This window comes from Chrysemys picta, chromosome 21 (assembly GCF_011386835.1).
Source record: "Chrysemys picta bellii isolate R12L10 chromosome 21, ASM1138683v2, whole genome shotgun sequence".
Taxonomy (NCBI): Eukaryota; Metazoa; Chordata; order Testudines; family Emydidae; genus Chrysemys; species Chrysemys picta.
The window spans coordinates 1866432-1887301 of record NC_088811.1 but is presented as its reverse complement, the minus strand read 5'-3'; the positions used below and the strand labels follow the sequence as shown (position 1 = coordinate 1887301).

At 53.1% G+C, this 20870-nt stretch overlaps 1 protein-coding gene across 5 annotated transcripts in view; it reads right to left on the bottom strand.

Moving 5' to 3' along the window:
• Positions 1-20870, bottom strand: part of GPR153 (G protein-coupled receptor 153) — a 51120-nt gene that overhangs the window by 14077 nt on the left and 16173 nt on the right. For all 5 annotated transcript variants that reach the window (XR_010594296.1, XR_010594297.1, XM_065575398.1 and 2 more), the window contains exons 2-3: positions 17817-18335; positions 14561-14990 (exon numbers count right to left, since the gene is read on the bottom strand). Coding sequence is in view for 3 of the 5 variants with exons in the window: in XM_065575398.1 (XP_065431470.1) it covers positions 14561-14990; positions 17817-18172 (786 nt within the window). In the remaining 2 variants the exon portion in view is untranslated. The remainder of the gene's footprint in view (positions 1-14560; positions 14991-17816; positions 18336-20870) is intronic.

The following is a 20870-nucleotide window of genomic DNA, read 5'->3' as shown; positions in this document are numbered from 1 at the left end:
CTCCCCCACCCCCACACTTAGCTCCCACGTTCATTAGCCAATCAAGCCACTGCTGATCAGATGAAATGTCAAGCTGGTCTCTCTGGGGCTCCTGGTATCAAATAATGATTACACAAAAGTCACAAGTGAAAACAGCCTTTCGCAAGCACAGCACCCCCAACCACTCACCCTGCCATAGGGAGGCTGGCCGCAAAACCACGTCTCCTCTTAACACACCTGCCTTCTCCAGCCAGAATTAACAGCAGCCACCCCGACCTTGACGACTGCACCACACGCCAGAAAGCAGGCGGCCCACACAGCCACTCTGCGGGCAACAGGGCAGGGCCCCTCCTTCGGTGATTTGCAGACAAAGTCGAGATCAGAGCTGTAAGGACGGACTCAGACAACATGCTCCGGGCTCACATGCAGCTGTTTTTCTCAGTGTATGGGAGCTCGGTCTGCAAAATATAAAGCACTTGGCTGCGCTTTCCCAGACCCAATTTTGACAAGAAAATGACACGCGCCAGCTCCAGTGGGATCACCTGTCCTGACAGCGGGGCTGCGGCGACACCCTCCTCCCTCCAGCAGAGCACGAGCAGAACTGACAACTCTTGCCCAGTGTCAGCCAAGCACTGCTAATCCAGCTTGACACACATGCTGGCTATTAGGCACCTCCCTGCTCCTGCAGAATTTGGAGAGGAGACTGCGGACTCTGGATAGAACTTGGAACAGTCTGTCGGCTTCTTGGGATGGTAAAAATTAGATTCCAAGAGGGCACATTGTCAAGGCCCTGGCGATGGCGAGCCTAAAAGATGCACGTGCTGGTTCGCAGCCTGTAACCGAAGCCCTGCCCAGCAAACACCCTCCCGCAGAGAGTATTTTTCCTGATTTAATGCCCAAACGTAGCAATTATTCCATCTTTCCCCCTCACTCCCAAGGGCAGGGCATTTCAGTTGCTTTTAGAAGCTGAATACAAGCTTGATGTTCAGAGCAAGCACATGCTAGGGGTTAAATACACGGACCCTGCTAAGCGCACTTCATGCAGATCTCATGAGACTTCGCCCCAGTGATGCAAGTGGAACGAAGATGCAATAAAATGATGAATGCTGAAGGAGCTGCTAGGTAACAATGAGGACCCTGAGATGTAACAGCTTTAGGAACAGTATGTGTGACCAAGTCAGCCAGGGGAAGTTCTTCTGTATTGGATTCTAAGACTTTCCTGTCTGAATGTGTTGCTCTAGCTTAATAAGAAAGAACAAACAGAAATGCAGGCACATATTCTCCCCGGATAAGCAACCTCCCACCAAACACTGTGGGTGGCAGTTCCAAGGCAATGGCCTACTTCCAGGCGAAGGGCACAGCTGGCTTGCCAGGCTGGGAACTAGAGAGCAAAGGACAGTAAGGAGTTAAAAAGCACGTCCCTGGAGAAGATGGGTCAGTAAGTTCTAACAGGAGGACAAGCCATCAGCCCTCCCTGGGAGATTGACCTTTCCAGACCCAGGGAAGGGTAAGCCTCAGGGAGAGGCAGGTATGCGTAGAGGTTGGTTTATTGCTTTTAAGACCTGTTTTCTCTGACATGCTTTTGTTCCAGTAAATTATACTTTGCTTTAAGGAGAGGGTCAGTTCACTAATTACCACTGGAGGGAACAGACTGCAGGGTATGACCCAAGTCAGATCTGCGGAGGCAAGTACCAGGGAATGCCAGGCAGGGCCCAGTCTGCGAAGGGGAAACGCGCGTGATTCTGCCCAAGCCAGGTGATGGCTCAAGGCTGGGGGCAGGGGCACTCCACAAACTGAGGAGGGCAGAGGTGCTGATTGCCCGATAACAGTGCCAATCCCCCCCCCCCCCATCTCCAAGTCCATACAAGCAATGCAAACTGAAAGCTTCTCTAGGTTTCCTATTCTGGCAAATGGCTCCATGCTCTCCGCCCATCTGCTGGAAAGGACATGGGCCCTGTGGGTCACTGGTGCCGACAGTGCCCCAGCCGGTGTCATTCTCATCAACAGTCCAAAATCTTACACAGGAAATCATGATTATTCCGCCAAGGTCTCTCTTTGGGGGACTGCCCCCTCCCGCTCATTAGCTGCTCCAGAGCACTTTGTAGCATCTTGACGACGGCAGCTAACACCAGGCTGCAAATGAGTGCAAGCGTTCGGCTGTCTCCTCTCTACGTGAACTTGCCCAATGCACTTGGAGCCTCCTGTCTACAGGGAGAGGGGATGTGCGCGGCACCGTTGCTAGGCTGGATACATAGCGACTTGGTCTGAATCCCACAAGCTCACTCAAGCCCTCACTTGTCTATCCAGAAAAAAACCCTACGCGCATGGTCAAGTGAAGCACGCGCTTAAGCGCCTTCCAGAATCGGGGCATGAAAGAGCCATTCATCTACACCCATCCTGCAAGGCTGGAATGACTTTTTGCATGTCAAAAGTGTTGCCTGTTTCCCGTCCACTCCTCTGAGCTTTCTCCACACTGGGTTCCAGACGGCAGACAGCAAGTCTGGACTGCTGGGGTTAGGAATTAACATGTTGCTATTGAAACAAAAGGAAGAGGCCTGGTCTATTAAATTAAAACAACCTCTCTGCAGCGTGGTACGATAGAGGCCATTTCCCCAGTGGGCTGGCGCATCTACTGCCAGTTCCAGAGCCAAGGAGCTGCACGCACTCACGGACGGCCAGCCCTGTAGCACAAACCACCCAATTATTAATGTTTCAGAATTTGGAAAAGAAAAATACAGCCAGAATACGCAAACTGATTCATATTAATCAAGACTAACTATAGTGCTTCCCCCTGTTAATTAATGGTTCATTAACATAATGGTGTAAGTCAAATTCAAATGAACTTAATTTGATCTTTATAAATTGACTGCTTAACATCGCCTGGCATGGAGTATCAGCATCATCGCTGTTTGTTAAATCCTGCTTCAAGTAACATCATGAATGGGCTGCAAGGCCAGGAGCAAATTCCTGCTGGAGGAGGGAAGGCTGGCTCGCTCGCCAGGGCAGCATTTGCATTTTTAACTTTGCTATCATAAAAATCAGTTTAGTGCTTGTCAGAGGCGCCCGATCGGCAGTTTTGGACACTGCCGCTTATTTGCACCAGGTGTATTTATCCCCAGGGCAGAAACAGCACAGGCCACAGCTGTGTAAATTCCACACTCACACCCCAACATGCCTCAGCGGGGATATGGAGGATCATGCCCTGCAGACTGGGACTGATCTGGGGTAGGGTCTGTCACTCACCGCACGTCTGGATGGTACCCAGCACTATGGGCCCCGACCATGACCTCCAGGTACTGCGTCTTCCTAGGTGGCATCTCCATTCCTGGATGTTTGCAACCACAGCAACCCAAATCCTCTGCTAATATCTGTGGATGAATAGTCCATTTGGTCCACCCAGGATACCACATCATCCATCCAAGTTCTTCTTTTCTGCTTCCTGTTCTTCTGCCATTAGCTTTCCTTTTCAGTGCCCGTCAACATGCGGCATCCGCTGAACCTCTTGCAATGTGCCCTGCAAATCAAATCTTTGTTTTCATAAGATCGCTTACTAGCGTTTGCTGCGTTCCAGTGGTGCTGACAATACCCTGCAGTATCCTGGACGAACCTTATGGAATTAAGATCAACTTTATTGAATTAAGTTAAATCTTATTGAATCAGGGTTAATATCTTTGTGTATATTGTATTAAAAATGCAGTTGTGTATGTGTTATTGTGGCATTGAATGGACCTTCTCTAGCAGGGAGAAAGATGCTAATGTATTTCCTCCATTATCAACCCCTGGAAGCCCCTCTCCCAGAGAGATGTATGTACTAGTTCAAACTATATTCGCCAGGGAAGAAAGGGTTCTTGGATAAATAGCCTGGTTTAAAACTGGCGCAGAACCTTCTCCCGGATCCAGCCAATGGACAAGGCCCCAATCCTTAGGGTAGGGGTGGAAGGACTGGGGGCTAGTTCTGAGCTGAGGCTGTGTTGACCTTGTGGCCACAAGGGGTGGGGTGCTGACGGACAGCTCCTGCCAGAATCCAGGTTAGGGGTGGGATGAACCCTGGTAAGATTATTTGCATGCATGCAGGTTCTTTTATTGCCTTTAATATGCTTTCTCTGTAATGCTTTTTACCTTAAGAATAAAGCAGGCCTGCACGGGGAGTGCTGTGTGCTGCCATATAACTATTGCAGTTACACCTGTTCACTGGGAGCAGGTGTCCTCGGGCCACCTTGTCTGTGCTGAGAATTACACAGAGTAGGCAGGGAACAGCGCATCATGGAAACACCCCAGCCAGGAGGGAGAGGGGCTTTAGGTCTCTGCCCAGAAGGGCAACAGCTGGGCAGGCGGAAGCCAGAGAGTGGGTGCCCATGTCGGATTGCTAAGGGGAAATCCAGGCGCAGTTGCCCTGAATGGTGACACCCACCATCTCTAATACTTCTTCACTGTTACAGTCTAGCCAGGAGATCTTCAGAATTATTCTATACACCATAATTCAAAGGATTGCGGGTTGTTTTTTATTATTGATTATTTGAATGTCCAAGTTTCACAACCATAGTTTAACGCAGACCAACTGTATGTTTTAAGAGACTAAGTCTTCAGATGGATATCCTGTCTCATCAGACAGTTATTCTTCCAGAATCTCTTCTGGTTTTGCTATTCTGGTACTGACTTCAGTATCTGATTGTCCATCTTCTGTAACGATGCTTCCTGAACAGCAATAATTTCTCACTTGCTGTTTGGCTGCTTCATTCGCTGGAACCTTGCACGTTTCCCCAGGTTCTTTGTGCACCATGCTAGTTTTTGTCTTGTTCGTATTCAACTCTAGACCTGATTCTTCGCCACATTCATGTATAATCTCCACTAACTTCATCCAACCTTCTTTTGAAGCAGCCACCAGCATTGTGCCCTCTGCATGGCAAATGGTGCTCACCCACTCTAGGTACTACCACAATATAAACGTTCATGAACAATATCGATAAGAGGGTATTTGCTGCCTGCAGCTCAGTCAGTCCTTGGCCTCTCTGAAGAGGCTGATGATGAGGGGGCCCAGTTAGGAGGGTGATGTGGCACCTGTGCACTAGGAAAGAAAGACGTCACCAGCTGGTCCCCCTCCAGCCACTGACCACAAGGTAACGACTTTCAGCCATGACCGACCCCAGCCAAATCTGAGCCACTGGCCTGAGGGCAAAAGGCTCACTCCTTCCCCCTCTCCTGCTGCAGCTTTCCCCTGCTTTAGCCAAGGTCAGCTCCTCCCCATCCATGCTGCTCGGGGGTAGGGGAACCAATGCCTCAAGGGGCTGGGGAACCCAGGCCAAGTGCCATGTGAGGAGGGGGAAACCTCTGTACTAGCAGCACCTGCTTCATCCTCACCCCCCCCCAAATGTTCAGAAACTCATCCCACGAGCCAAGTCCCACAGTCCTGTGCGAGGCTATGGTGAGCTGCTGGAGAATTTCTTGGAAATTCTGTGAGTTACAGACCAGATGCAGCAGCATTGCCCTAAGCAGCATGGCCTACTCGGGATTTTATCACGAGTCCCACGATCCTGTGTGTTTTTCTGAAAGCTGCAGCTCCAGGACTCCTGTGATTACAAGAGAATCTTTGCTCCGATTGTTAACAAGGGAGTCTCAGGGTCTCCTGGTTGCAGAGAAAAGCTTGAAAATATGAACCCCAAAGGTGCCAAACAGCAAAGTTATTTTTTAAAGGTCTCATGATCTTTAAGCCACCCTCAGGATTTTGGGGGGCCTGACTTGTGTTTTTTGAGCACTTGGGATTGGCACTATTGCCCTAAGCCATCCAGTCCCCACCTCAAGGCATTCTGGTTTTTATTTAACTGGACACATCAACTGAACTAAACAAAACAATAGCTCTAAGTCAGGCATCTACATATTAAATGTAAGAAGCATTTCTATGCCCTTCAGTTAATGAGTGCAGACACGACTATGCTTAAGAAAGTGAAGCAGAACTGCAAGAATTAGGGCAGTTAAATCATATGCTTGAGTAGATATGCTAATTAATGAGCGTGCCCACTGAATGCCGACTGACTCAACATTTCCTGATAAACAGGGAGCGTCATTCCAGGAGATTGAAATATTGGGGTGTTTCTCCCTGATCTGATTATTTCAGCAAGCTAACCCTTCCGTGCTGTTTAGAACGGGTCAGCGGCAGTACAAACGTTTGAGAGCCCGAAGAAAGCCTCAGGAGTGAGTAACACTGGGAATTATTTGCAGGGCTTTGGTATTAAGTTAAAGAACAGCTAGTTGTCCCCTTCAAAACCTTTACATTACCCCAGGGTATCTGATACAACAATGTCTCCTTGAAAACAGCCTGCCCAGCACGCGGGATGCTTTCCAAAGACAAACACGCATAACCGACCCTGCCAATGTTCATTAAAAGAGGGACAGGTTTTGCGCACTTACTCCTATGGGTGGCACTGACTTAGCTGCTGTTGTCCAGCAGAGATCAACAGAACAGTCCCCTGCATAGGTAGGGCGACCAGACAGCATGTGTGAAAAATTGGGATGGGGGTGGGGGGTAATAGGCCCCTATATAAGAGAAAACTCCAAATATCAGGACTGTCCCTGTAAAATCGGGACATCTAGTCACCCTATGCACAGATGGTTTTTCTGGGAACAATTGGCTGATGATATCTACAGCTTTCAGATCTCCAGAGATCCTTAATGCTGCAGAAATAGTCTTCCTTTAATCAGGACTACACGAGAAGTTAGGAGTGGTGAAATCGGATTGCAGGCTGATCCACCGGGTGAATTACCTCCACAGATTTCACTGTGTGACTGTGTAAGATTTTAATTTTTTAAGGCGATCACACCAACCTCCCGATCTTACATTTTTTGCTCTCAATATTTAATACAAGTTCCGTAATAGGAAGCATTCAGAGACCTGCCTTTGGCACATATCAACGGCTGAAATGAAAACTTAAAACAAAACCCCAAAAGAGCCCAAGGATGAAGAGCCATATGAACTGCTCCATGCCCAGGTGCTGAATTCCACATCGACTTCCCGTCACTCTGTCTGGCTGGTACGGTTGAGTTAACTTGCCAGACCAAACCCACCACAACTCAGAGAGCAGCATTATGCCAACGCTTTCCCTTTTCCATGCCCTTCTGTAACCTGGGTTCTCCTGACCTCCCATGCTGCTGCCTGACACCTTTCATGCTGTAACTCAGGCCTGACACATGAAGTTTCAGAACAGGATTCACACCGAATGGGTTTCAGAGACCCCAGGCCAGGGGTCCAGCACAACCAACCCAGAGGAAAGAATCAATGACCCAGCCCCAGCCTGGAATCAGAGCTGCTGACGGCGATGCATGTGGGAACGAGGCAGTGGGGACAAGAGCCTAGAAAAGGCTCAAAGACTTTGGGCTGCAAAGATTTTCCATAGGAGGATTCTTTGCGGGGGAGGCACAATAGAGACCAGCGCCCACTGACGCTTTGGACACGGGCTGTCTCCTGGTGCCTGGCCAAGCCTCCCCACTTGGATCTGAAACGACAAGCAGAACGGAGCCTTGGAACGAGCGTTTCAGTCACTCCCGTCACTTTCCAAACCAAGGGCAAGGGAACATTGAGGCGCAGCCAGGGAGACGTGAGATGTGCGCGGCACTGCTTGGCATGGGAACGTCTGGGTTTTGTAATCACAAGCCTGTGGAATCAAACCCCGCAGACATTCTGGGCACGACAACCCAGCGAGTTCAACAGGACGAAGCACTGTGAGCAGCTTCCCTTGAATGTGCAAACAGAAACCTGCCCGAATTGCCCCACTGGAGCAACAGAGACAGAGCCGGGCGCTCGCTCGCTCAAGCTTCACCCGAGGGCCTGGAGCAGTTTTAGAAGCATTTTGTGGTCACAGTGTGCTAAGGACAGAACAGCTGGAAGCATTTCAGAGCATGGTCCTTGCATTTAACAGTTCACCTTGCTGCAGAAAACCTGCGTTCTAACAAGGGCGCTGGAGGAGACAAGGGGACCGAGCAGAGTGTGTGCGAAGGAAAAGCTAATGAGAGCAAGGGCTATTGCAGCAGGAAAACAGCCCTCCCTGCTCCATGGCCCTCAGCAAGGCTGGCTGACAGAGAGCTCAGAGCACTGGGACGAGACAGCACCGTTCACCCGCAGCTCACAGGAAGCTGCCCCAGCTCGTTGGCAGCCTGGCTCCCTGGCTGGCAGGCTCAGCAGAAAGGCCCAATACTTTCCCTTTCCTCCCCCGCCCACGTGGCACCTCTAGTGCTGGGCTGAAGCACATGGGGGGAGCTCGCACTGCCCAGCCTCACACCCAGCTTGGCTTGAGCTCATCCACTTCCAGAGCTGTCATTGCATTACCTTCCACTAGTGCAACGTCCCTATCAGAGAGACAAGGCACCACCCACGGATGTGTGCCCGCACTGCACCCAGGCAGGCCCAGAGAAAAGCTGGTACCAGGGGGTCAGTGTGGCATCCTGTTAGCTAGGGTAAGCACAGCCAGTGGACACTGTGTTAAACACACCAGTTGTGTCGACACGGAGCTCGGCGCTAACAGCGTGTTCGTTACCACGGATTCTCTCGAGGCCATTTCCCAGTGCAGACAAGCCCCGAAGGCTTGGGCTGCACTTAGCAGTTATGTCAGCATGGCCATGCTGGTCAGGGTGTGAAAAACCACACCCGACCGATGGAGCTGTGCTGACAACAACCAGCGTAACGGTTGCTATGTTGACAGAAGCAAACCTCGTTCGGGGAAATGGCATTCCTACAACAGGAGAACGGACTCTGCGTCCGCTACCAGAGGCTCCATGGTGCTGTCCGTGAATTAGAACTCGTGCCTAGACGCTAGTGCAAGGGCTCCTAAGAGTGCGCTGCACCAGGCGCTCTCCAGCATCCACGCGGGGCCCTCGCTTACCACATGCTAAAGCCACCTCCTCAGGAGTCTGCACTAGCTACAGGGCGGGTGCAAGGATGTTTCGCGCCCTAGGCAAAACTTCTATCTTGCCCCCCCCCCCCCCGAGCCCTGTGGCAGCTCCCCACCCCCCTCCGCCCGGAGGTGACCCCCGCGGCAGCTTCCCCCGGCCCGGGCTGCCGTGCAGCAGCTCCCCACCCCAGCTCACCTCTGCTCCGCCTCCTCCCCGAGCATGCCGTGGCCACTCCACTTCTCCCGCCTCCCAGGCTTGTGGCACCAATCAGCTGTTTGGCGCCGCAAGCCTGGGAGGGAGAGAAGCAGAGCGGGGCGGCATGCTCAGGGGAGGAGGTGGAGCAGAGGTGAGCTGGGGCAGAGAGTTCCCCTGCATGCCGCCCCTCCCCCCTTACTTGCTGCAGGTGGCCCTCCCCACGCCCCCCGCCCCAGCTCCCTCCGCCTAAATGCCGATGACGACCGGGGCAGCCGAAGATCTGGCCGCCGCGGACGCCGCCGAAGGACCCGAAATGCCGCCCCCAAAATGCTAGCACCCTACGCGACCGCCTAGGTCGCCTAATGGGTTGCACCAGCCCTGACTAGCTAGCAGGGCTGGCCAGGACTCTGGGGGAAGCCTCTGGATGCTGCTCCACAACCAACCACAGCAGTGTTGGCATCTGGCCCCGGGCCTCCGGCATGGGAGACCAGAACATGCCGCTGCAGGCACCACGAGCAGCCCCTCGTCACAAGGGGAACATGAGAGAGGAAATGTGCATCCCTTTCCTCCTGTCCTCAGTGTTTATTATGTAAATTCCAGCAGAGAACGTTCCCCCCTTAGGGTCTGACACATTTCGACAGCAAACACTTCAAAAGAACAAGGAGTCCTTTTTATCTGCTTGTCTCCTCCGCACGTCTCCTCCACGCCATGCTCCCCAGCGCACCCGGGGCCATGCCTGGCCCAGCCGCTCCAGCAGAGCGCAGGGCACTCAACGCTGCCTGTTCCCCATGCTTCACCTCCTGCACATCTCCGGGGATTTTCAGCCCAAGATAAATTCTTGCTCTGCTGAGGCTTTTTCCAAGAGCAGAATTTTAAGTAAGAATCCTGTCAGCACTGAGCTATTTAAAAATCCCAGCCATCAGCTCCAACAGTCACATGCTCTCAGAGCCTGGGGTCATCTTTAGCACCTTCCAACTAAAATCCGCTCATCCGGCACTCGCTCACACTCTCCCCCGCCCCTCTCTTACAGGCTCCGGATTTCTGTCCCCCTTCCCATGTTCCCTGCCTCTCCAGGGAGCAGACTCCCCTCCCCCCGGGGGGCGACAAGCTGGCCTTTACTGCCTTGTCTTTTGGACTGATCCACCAATGGCCAGGGACAGGCTGTGGGATCGTTAGTCCAAAGAGAAGCAGCAGCTACCCAGGAATGAGTCACTGGCTTTGGAGGCCAGAGGCCAGCTCCCCTCAGCCACGAGAGGCTATATTTAGGAGGGGCTGGCGCAGGGAGGTCCTGGGAAATGTTCCGGTCTCTCGGCTCGGCAAACAGGGTGCCGCGTCGCGAGGGCGTTGCGCTGCGGAGGGGTGGGTGACTTAGCGAGAGGACCAACTGTCTGGGGCACACGTCTTGCTCTCGCCAAGGTGCAGAGGGCCTTGGAAGACCAGGTGGGGCCCTGCCCTGGACCATCGGGCACAAAAGGAGCCTGCCGTGCCCTAACAGGAGTCACGGCTACAGAGCTATCCCCACATTAGCCACACAGGGCCGATGGGGCCCAGCCAGTTCCTGAGGTACAAGCTGCGGATGCTCCTGAAGGGGCAGAAGCAGCAGCGGGAGGATGAACGGGGGAGCAAAGGGGGATGATCCTGCCGGTGACGGGTGGAAAAACAGAAAAACCAAACATAGAAAGGTGCCAAGCCCCGGTGGAATCAGGTCAGATTTAAAGCAGGAACAATACACTTGCTGCATTCAAATTAGGCATCTAATGAAGCATGAAATATAATTTCAGGCTGCTGACTTAGTGTCCGGCGGTGCAGAAAAGCACTGGATTGGCCTGGCTGTCTGTAAACACAGCCTACCAACGACACCTACCCTGGCCTACCAACTCCCACCCACCTCTGACTGCCCCCCTCCCGCGCTGTGCATTACCGTACATAACTCACGGCGACAGGACATCAGCAGCACAGCTCCAGCGTCACACCAGCGCCACTGAGAGCCAACGGGGCCCCTCGTCCCCCCGGTGAGAGGAGCAGCGGGAGCGTAGGGACGGGCAGGGAAGGCGAGTGCCAGAGAAATGGGCAGGAGGTTCCCAGCGCACTCAGAAGGGCTGGCCTTGCCCCCCGCCTCCTGCCCATTGAGCCAGAGGAGAAGAATGTCTGCAAATGAGGAATCCCCGTTGGCCAGCAGGCGTCTCCTCCGCAAGTGCCCCAGCCCGAGGGCGCTGCACTGCCAACCTGCTCCACAGTCAGCACCGGCTTCAGACAGACAGCCTCGGCGTCCCTGGCAGGTTAAGGGACTTGCCTCGGGACACAGATTCAATCAGTGGCGGACTCGGCATAAGGGATTCAGGTACTATGGTGACAGGGGTCGTGGAAGTTGGGAGAGATGAAGCTCGGCTGTTTCTGGCTCCTAGGCCCCTCTTCGCCCACTACCATCTGGCTGCTTTCTCAAAGGCACAAACACAGGGGCTCCTACAGCACAGGGGGGGCTATGGGCCTGAAAAGGCAAATCGCCCTCCATAGATTTAGCCAGTCACTTATAAATAACTCTCCAAGCCAGCACGCCAGACTTCTCAGGAGCGTCGGCGGGTTATTAGCAGGCTGCAAAGCTCTGCCCAACCAGGGTGAACCGCGCCCCATCGCCCATCTGGGGCCATGTCTCCAGGGTGGAATGCAATCACACTCTCCACAGGGGCTATCGCTCACTGACTCATGGCTTCCGAGAGTGGATATTATTTGCTGGCAAGGTGTGGATGAGCTGGCAGCTCAGGGAACAAAATCTCAGCCAGGCAACACGTCTCTGTCATGTTTTGCCTGCACAACAACAGGCCTTTTTGAACGGCTTTAGCAACAGGCCTTCCTCTTTGTGCAGGCTGGGCCAGAGGCCTGTACCAGCTCTCCATCCATTGCAATGCACGTACACGTATTCTCGCCTGACGAGGGTCCTGCCAGTGCTTCTCCCTTCTCTCCCCAGAGAAGCCAAAGATGCACACAGAGTCCTGCTTAGAGGAGCTGCACCAGCTACCGAAAGAACCAAGTGAATAAATGTTACAGCCGAAGCAGGGAAATCTGCATCACTTGCCTCTGCTGGGCATTTCATAAGCTACTTCCCATGCGGTAAATACAGGCACTTACCACCCCCAGCTGCCTGGTGTGAACGCTGGGCCTGCCACACGTCCAGCATTATCTTAAAAGCCACAGGATTCCCATCCCCACTATACACGACAGCCACAGAATAAAGCATTGCGGACACTTGCCCAGGCAGTTCTCAGGTCCATGCCTTTTTCTCTGGCTAACTCCAGGTGCGTAGCCCTCCCTGTCTCCAGTCCTGTGCTCACAGCCCCTTCTCGTGATGGAGAGGAGGGGCCGGCACGCCCCATGGCCACTCGCCCCCATTCTCCATCACAAGCCAAACACGGGAAGTGCTGGGGCAGGACCAGTCGGGGGCGTCACATGGCTTGGGATAATTCAGCTGGTGTTGGTCCTGCTTTGAGCAGGGGGTTGGACTAGATACCTCCTGAGGTCCCTTCCAACCCTGATAGTCTATGATTCTGCTCCCTTCTGGGGCCTCGCTTTCCTTGCCCTAAAGCTGCTGGAATTCATCTGCATGAATCGATGTACTCACATGCCCTCCCCCCTCAACACACACACTGTGGTATCTGGATGCCTCACTGGCATCCCTCCCCCCACCCCACAAAGCTGGGCAGTGCTACTGCCCCATGCTGCCAATGGGAATGCAGGCACAGAGAGACCTGCCCAAGGTCACTCAGGGAGGCAGTGGCAGAGTTGGGAACTGAACCACATTCCCCAGGGGTCCAGCCCAGTGTCTTAACCACAAGCCCGTCCCAGCTGCCCCACCACAAGGCTCCCCAGACCCCCGCACAGGCAGATGGGGCGGCTGCACATGCACTCGGCTCCTGCCTCAGTAACTCTCTGTGCTGAGCGGATTTGACAATGCTCAGGCCGGGGGGTCAGACCTGCCAGCGTCCCAGCTCCTCTCTTCACTAAGCCCAGCTCCCGACCCGCACTGCCTGCCCCCTATCCCTGCGCGCCTATTGCGCAGGCAGGCTTGTATGAGAACGGCACTTCAAAGACATCGTTATTCTGCATTTCATCAGCATTAAACCATCTTTGCCATTTATTAGCCTTTCAATTCATTCCATATTCTGGCTCTGGCTACATTCCTCCTCACAGCGCGCCCAGCCCACTTGGTTCCGGGCATGCATATCGGTCCTGCCGTCTCTGCACCAACCCCGCTCGACCACCCCGACAACGCGGGACGTCACTCGCTCCAGGCCCGGCGCTCCCTCCGTCCCACACAGCCCTGCAGAGACGCCCTGTGATTTATTAGCAGTGGAAACTCTGAATCACAGAACTCCCGAAAAGTGCCAAAGTTCAAGGCATGAATCCCACAGCCTCCCCCTCTGCCTCCACTGCTGCGTGAGGCTGTTTCCTTGCTGCTCTCACATATGCATGTCAGAGGCCAGTTTCGCAGGTCTGGGTCCTAGCAGGCTGAGAGCTATGGTAGCAATGTTCGTTCACACAGAGCAGGAGTGAAACCCGGCTCAGGAAAGAGCTGCAGGATCCCGGCTCCCAAGCAATGGTGCAGGAGCTGGCACTGAGCAGGGACCCAGCGCTTCCCCAGGGAGCCCGGCTGTCTGCACTCACACCGCCGGTAGACTACGGGGACCGTCTCATGGAATTCCCCACGTGGAGAAACCTGCCCAGGAGGCAGGACATTCAGTGAGGTTCCTCTCAAGCAGCTTCCCCAGACCACTCTCTTGAGGGTGTGGGGTTTGCCCCATTGCCCCAGAACCCACAGCTCTCAGGGGATCTGCTAGAGGCCAGGGCCAAGGCCGTGTAGACCTGCGGGTGGGGGCAGTGGTTTCCACAGCACAGGGGGGCTCTGACCAGGAGCTATTACAGCTCTAGGCCAGGGGATGAGGGGTACAATCCCCCAGAGGCAACAGACCTCCCCTTCCACACAGGCAGGGAGAGAACCCCTCCTCAGCTTGTCCTCAGAGCACGGCCTTGCGCTCTGGCCCTGGCGTTTCTGGGAACGGCTGCAGGACGCCGAGGAGGGGGTGGCAGGGGAGTCTCTGCGGTAATTTCACTCCAGTACCCAGACAATTCAGAAAACCCAGGTCACCTGATTATTCTTTGTTAGCGAAACATCCTTCAGCCCCGGGTACCGAGCCCCAACAGCGGCACTGTCCCAGCCCCACGCCGGGGGAGCACCAACGCCGAGTCATGATTTCCATGGCACCACCAAACCTGCAGCCAGCACCCAAACTGCCCCCGTCCCCTGTGGGATTGGAAGGGCAACTTTCCACAGTCCAGCAGCAAGTGCCCCAGGAACGAGCGTGTGCGGCTGCATTTACCCTGGGCGAACGTTGCCTGAAATGCCCCCTCTGGACGCCAGAAACCTCCGGTCCGGGGTTGCATCAGCCTGGGCAGCTTTCCCCCTTTGTGCACTCGTCACTAATCCAACCCCTCCTGCCCAGCAGTCACTCACCAGGATGGGAAAGCCCATCAGGAAATCATAAATGAACACGATCCCGGTGACCAGGTAGGTGATTTGCAGAGAGGTCTTGATGGGCTCGGAGCCGTCGATGGACGAGCGCCGTTTGCCCTGCGCGTCCTCCACCACGATGGCAGGCACGTTGAACTTGTTCCTGTCGACGCTGTGCCCCATTTGGACGGAGAAGGTCTGGAAGAGGGCGATGCTGGTGCAGACGACGCCCATCGCCACACTGCCGCTGATGAGGAGCAGGAAGCAGACGCCGAAGCCCAGGCCGATCTCGGTGACAATGAAGCGACAGTCCCTGGCGTAGAAGCGCTCGGTGGTGTCATGCCATCCGACTGCTGGCAAGGTGGAGAGGATGAAGGACACCATCCAAATGCCCATCACAGTGTGAACAGCTTGTTTCTTGGTATTGCTCAACCTGCGGAGAGAAAGACAGCCTTCCATGGGTACAGACGAGACCCGCAGGGCAGTGCTGGCTGGAGAAGACCCAGAGGTACCAACTGCCCCCAAATGCCATGTCACCACCAGGGCAAAGGCGCTCACAAAACAAAGATAAAAAGGAAAACAGCCTCACAAGCCACAATGGAGCCTGACCAGGTGGGCGGCTGACCCTGACCCCCTGCTGAGGAGGATGGGGTGATGTGGGAGGAAGAGGGTGTGAATTATTTGTGCTTCTGTCAAACTGGCCGAGCGAGCTGAGGAGGAATTGACCTGGGCACACAAGCAGATACACTGGCCAGCTGTTCAAAGCTCGGGGTCCTTCCCAATCCATCTCCAACCTTGCGTCACAAGCGCTTGTCAGGTTTCTAACTGGTACCTAGCCCGCCCATGCGGAATTCACCTCCTCCTTGGCACTGCCAGCCAGGGCCTGTGGTAACTGCCCCTCTCCAGCTGCCAGCCAAGCAACCCTCCTGCTTTCAGCTCCTGCAGAATGCGGCAGCTGGCTACAAAGGCAGGGCCCGGCAAGGTGCTGAGCGACTTCAACTCCCACCAACTCCACACACCTCACAGGGCCGGGCCTGGACTTCACCGACACACAAGCCTGCAAGAGCCTGAGACGCTGCTGCCCTGACCCACAGCACCAAACTCAGGATGGGGAGGCTGCATTTGCCTCGTGCCCACCCGACCTGAGCGCGCCGTGCTACCTCTCAGGCGTGGCGGGGCGGTTCGGACGTTAGCCGCACTGGGGTTTCTCTGTGTGCGGCTGGATCCTCACCCTGTCCTGCCGCCCCGAGTGCCGTGGCAAGGGGATGATTTCTGGCAGCCTAGTTCAGCTCCATGGTGCTATTCAAGATTCTTTCTGGTCACTGGAAAAAATACAATTGCTCCAGGGAGGGTGTCACCACCCAGCCCGACTCCTGCCCCATGTCCAGCCTTCAGTAAAGCAGCTCACAGAGCCAGGGAACGGCGGCTTTCGGCAAGTGGAGGAGCTGACTGGGCAGGGTGCTATGCTTGGCTCCCCCCAGGCTGCTGAACAGAAAAGGGTCTGTCTACGCAGCACTGGCAGGTGTGCGGCCGAGCTCAGGCAGACACGTTAGCTCTGCTTGAACCAGAGCATTAAAAACAGCATGCGGCTGCGGTGGTCTGGGCAGAGGCATGGGCGAGCTGCCCGGGTACGATCCTGCCTGGCCCCTGGGTACGTACTCAGCCAGCCAGCCCTAGCCGTGAGGCCATACTCCTATTTTTAGGCACTAGTTTGAGTCAAACTGGTGTACGTATGTCCAGCCAAGCGGGGAACGAGGCCTCCCAGCTGCTGTGTAGACAGCCCAGGAGAGCAGCATTATTCGTATTTCATCTTTTCATACTGTGGCAATTCTGTTCAATCGTCAAAACACCCAATGCAGCGTTTTTCCTACTTTAAACAGATAAATACTCTTATGGGATCAGCTCTTTGATTGTTGCTTAGAACTTCAAATGACATGTAGAAAATACATTCGTCTCAGCAGCGGGCTCTCGCTAGAGCCACCGACCGATTTCATACAGGCTGCCAAACGCCGACAGACCAGAGAGACTGCTGATCTTGACGGACGGATTCAATTTGGAGGACTAGGGGTAAAATCCAGGCAGTGTCTCACCTAGCTGAAGGCTGCTGGGGAGTGTGGCAGTGTCAGGCTCAGGCTGGCATGACTGACAGGCTCCAAATTGAGAAACTTTTCTATAGAGATTCTCCAAGACTAAAGCTCTGCTAATAATCCCCAAGAGAAGAGTCATTTTCATTTTGCTTTATGCTCTTTTGAAGGCGCCTATCAGATATTGTGTTGTCTATTTATAAGTAACTACTCCTGCAGCATCTGAATAAAAAAAAAAAAGGCGAAGGAGAGAGAACTAATGGAAAGCAGTTGGTTAAAGGGAGATAAAAGGAAATATTCAGAGAACAGTTCCAGGGGCATGTACAAGAAATGAGAATGAGACAGACACGCAGTTGTTTTTTATGTAAACAACTCTCCAGCTAGAAGAAAAGGATTCTGGAGGGTTGCCGCAGCAGTTTTCACATGCTGGGAGTCGCATAGCTCCTCTTGGCCAGGCCGTTTTCACAATCCCCCCAAAGCCCCAGGGAGCACACACAGTGCAACCAGCTTCCCAGTGGGGTGGTTGGAATCCACCCTAGCAGGAAAAAATTCTACAGTACTGGGAGATATTAGAGAAAATGTATTTAAATTGCAAAGGAAGTGATAAAAGAGGATTAGACCCAAAAATATCAGAGACGGCAGGAACTTGTACTGAATGTTTATTCTTTCAGCTTCTGAAATGCAGCAAAATCATAAACTCCTAAGGATAATTCTTTGATCAACTGCCTTAATATTCTTTCTCCAAAATATCAGGCCTAACACTGCTCTGCCTCTGTATGCAAAATTCAGATGGGACGTTTGCTGTTTGAAGGGGGAACTGAAAAGCGTTTTTTTATCTTCCTAGTTCCGGTTCTGGGGCGAGGGAAATACAGAACTCTGGACTCTCATCTCGGCAGGGAAGTGCAGAGGGAGTCAGCTTTCCAATCCATCATGCTCCCAGAACGTGGCAATGGATTAGCTCATTCTAAAAGCCGAGATTTTAACTGAAACCATGCTGGGTGTGCTGCTCAGAGCTGGTCGCCAGGGTCAGTCCGTTTCTATCTACAAGGGGCTCCCCATCTCTAGACTTACTTCATGCCAGCTTGGAATGCATGTCATTGCACTCGAGGGATTTTTATCATGTTTTAAAAATAAAAATGTGATTGAGGTAGAAAAGGAGGGAGAGAGAAATTTACCTGTAATTGACTGGCCAGCGGACCATCCACATCCGATGGTAGGACAGGGAGGTGACTGAGAAGCAGGTGACCAAGGTTAAGGTATAGAAGGTGGAGACAAAGACCTTGCAGAGGCCTTCGCTCCATTCATAGTCTGAGCGCTGCCGCCGGAGCTCGATCACAGAGTACATAGTAATGGGGATGGCTATGTTAAGGATGTGAGTCCCAGCCAGTGTGCAGATAAGGAACTCCAGGGGCTTCCATTTCTTCTGCTTGGCACTTACACTCAGAATCCCCCAGGTGTTGGCTAGAACGGAGACCCCCGAGCAGACCAGCCAAGCTACCGCATTGTTGTGTAGTCTCTGATCATCATTCATGGTGGAGGGTGGAGGCACCTTCAGATGAGGCAAGTTGTGGATGACGTACAAGGAAGAAGGAGGGAAGTAAATACATCCTACAGCAGAGTGCAATCCATCCAGGGCGCCTTAGGGAGGGATCGCTCGCTGCAAGGGAGGACCCAACACCAAACGACTCCGGAACCTGCAGGAATACAGAGGGTCTGGCAGGTTAAAAGCCCCTCTCATACGTTTTGCCCGTCGTCCCTACTGCTGTGTGCGCAATGGACACGCAGCTGAACGCTGCCGTCCCCAGCGCAGGTCCCTCCAGGACAAAGGGGAGACAAACGGGCAGGGCAAACTGGCACTGCGGCTCCCCATGTGGCTAATGCCGAGGGGGTCAGGGCTGTCAATCCAGCACCGTCCCCCAGTACTAACGTCACCCAACCCAACCCCCCTTCATGGCCAGTCACAAGATGCTGGGAGCTTGGGTAAAACCCAGGAATAACTATTAGATTGCAGGCTACCAGGGAAGGGCACCAGCTCCACAGCAGGTCTAGCCAGCACACGGGGGGTGCCGCTCCGCACAGACGGCTTCGTGTGCACAGCCCCCCGCCCCCCGGAAGTACAGCTAAGCACAATCCAGCTCCAAACGCAGCCTGCGTCGTGCAGACCCAGAACTGTCCCTGGAGGTGTGTGACTGGCAGGGTCTGGGCTCGCTACCCCATGTTTAAATAGGTGTGAATGCAAACGCTTGGGGGAAGGGGTGGAGTGGGGGAGGGACCTGGGGCAGAGCTGGGGGTCAAGCCCCCGGCACTTTTGAAAGTCGGCGCCTGTGCCAGGGGACTGTGACTCCACGTTCAGTGCCTGAGGAGGCCGCACTCGGTGCAGTTGGATGGTGAAATCACAGAGGTTGGTGCCCCGGTTTCTCGCAGTCTGCCCTGAAGTTGGTACTCACGCTCTTGCATTGCCATTGGGAGCGTCACATGCACAGTGCTCCATGGCAGAACACCCTGCATCCCCGAGATGGCGTGGCACAGCGCAGCAGCTCTGCCCACGGGCCACCCAAGGTGCGTGCATGGCAGAAGCGCTGGAGTTCTTATTCTTCCACCAATTATGAGACAGAACCTGAGAGTCAGAGACTATCCTGGGCCAGGCTCCAGCCGCGCAGGAGGGTTTGTAAAATCACTGCACTTAACAGAGAATGAAGTGATGGGCCTAGGAACTCTGGCTCTGGAGGTCTGACTTTCAGCAGATGCTGGAATCCTGATAACCCAACGTATACCACTGCATCACTGTGGGGGGCTTGTGAGCCCCGACTCACACAGAGACAACAGCAGCCGAGCTACAAGGAGCTTTACCTGTGGTTCAGTGTCTGCACCCCTAAGAAAGAAGGGAAAGTTATCGGAGGGGGAGGGAGTGTTTGTCTGCATCACTCTTTGGGTTGTAGTGGCCGCAGCGCTGCCAGTGGCAGGAGAAAATTGCTACATATTCTGTCACAAGTTGAGATTTGTTTTGTTTCTTAATGTTTCCTTATCAAGGTTAGTTTGGGGAAAAATCAGGAAAATGTACAATTTCTACAGATGTCCCTCCAAAACCAGCAACTTGATATTTGGTTAATTAAAAAAAACCGCTCCCTTTATCATGCACTTGAAGTTAATTTTGTGTTGTATTCTCTTCAGACTCTGCTTAATGAATCGTACTTAACGGAAAGTATTTGACATTAGCTGTCACAATGTGATTCACTGTTTAATCTGAAAAGCGTTTTGCTGCAGTTACAGAGACTTAAAAATAAGATACGTTTTTCATTAAAACACTCGCAACCCCCGAGACTCCAGTGCCTGGAAATCGAGATCATCAGCACCACCACATGCTGCTTCCTCAGTGAGGAAGACAGGCCCACACCCCAGCATTTGCTAGGCCAGGAAGGTAATCGCCCCCCCTGGAGCAGTGGCCCTGTAAAGGGAAATCATGTCTTACTAAACTATTAGAGTTCTTTGAAGGGGTCAACAAACATGTGGACAAGGGGGATCTAGTGGACATAGTGTACTTAGATTTCCAGAAAGCCTTTGACAAGGTCCCTCACCAAAGGCTCTTACGTAAATTAAGCTGTCATGGGATAAGGGGGAAGGTCCTTTCATGGATTGAGAACTGGTTGAAAGACAGGGAATAAATGGTAAATTTTCAGAATGGAGAGGGGTAACTAGTGGCGTTCCCCAAGGGTCAGTCCTAGGACCAATCCTATTCAACTTATTCATAAAAGATCCGGAGAAAGGGGTAAACAGTGAGGTGGCAAAGTTTGCAGACAATACTAAACTGCTCAAGATAGTTAAGACCAAAGCAGATTGTGAAGAACTTCAAAAAGATCTCACAAAACTAAGTGATTGGGCAACAAAATGGCAAATGAAATTTAATGTGGATAAATGTAAAGTAATGCACATTGGAAAAAAATAACCCCAACTATACATACAATATGATGGGGGCTAATTTAGCTACAACTAATCAGGAAAGAGATCGTGGATAGTTCTCTGAAGACGTCCACGCAGTGTGCAGCAGCCGTCAAAAAAGCAAACAGGATGTTAGGAATAATTAAAAAAAGGGATAGAAGACGGAGAATATCTTATTGCCCTTATATAAATACATGGTACGTCCACATCTTGAATACTGCGTACAGATGTGGTCTCCTCATCTCAAAAAAGATATACTGGCACTAGAAAAGGTTCAGAGAAGGGCAACTAAA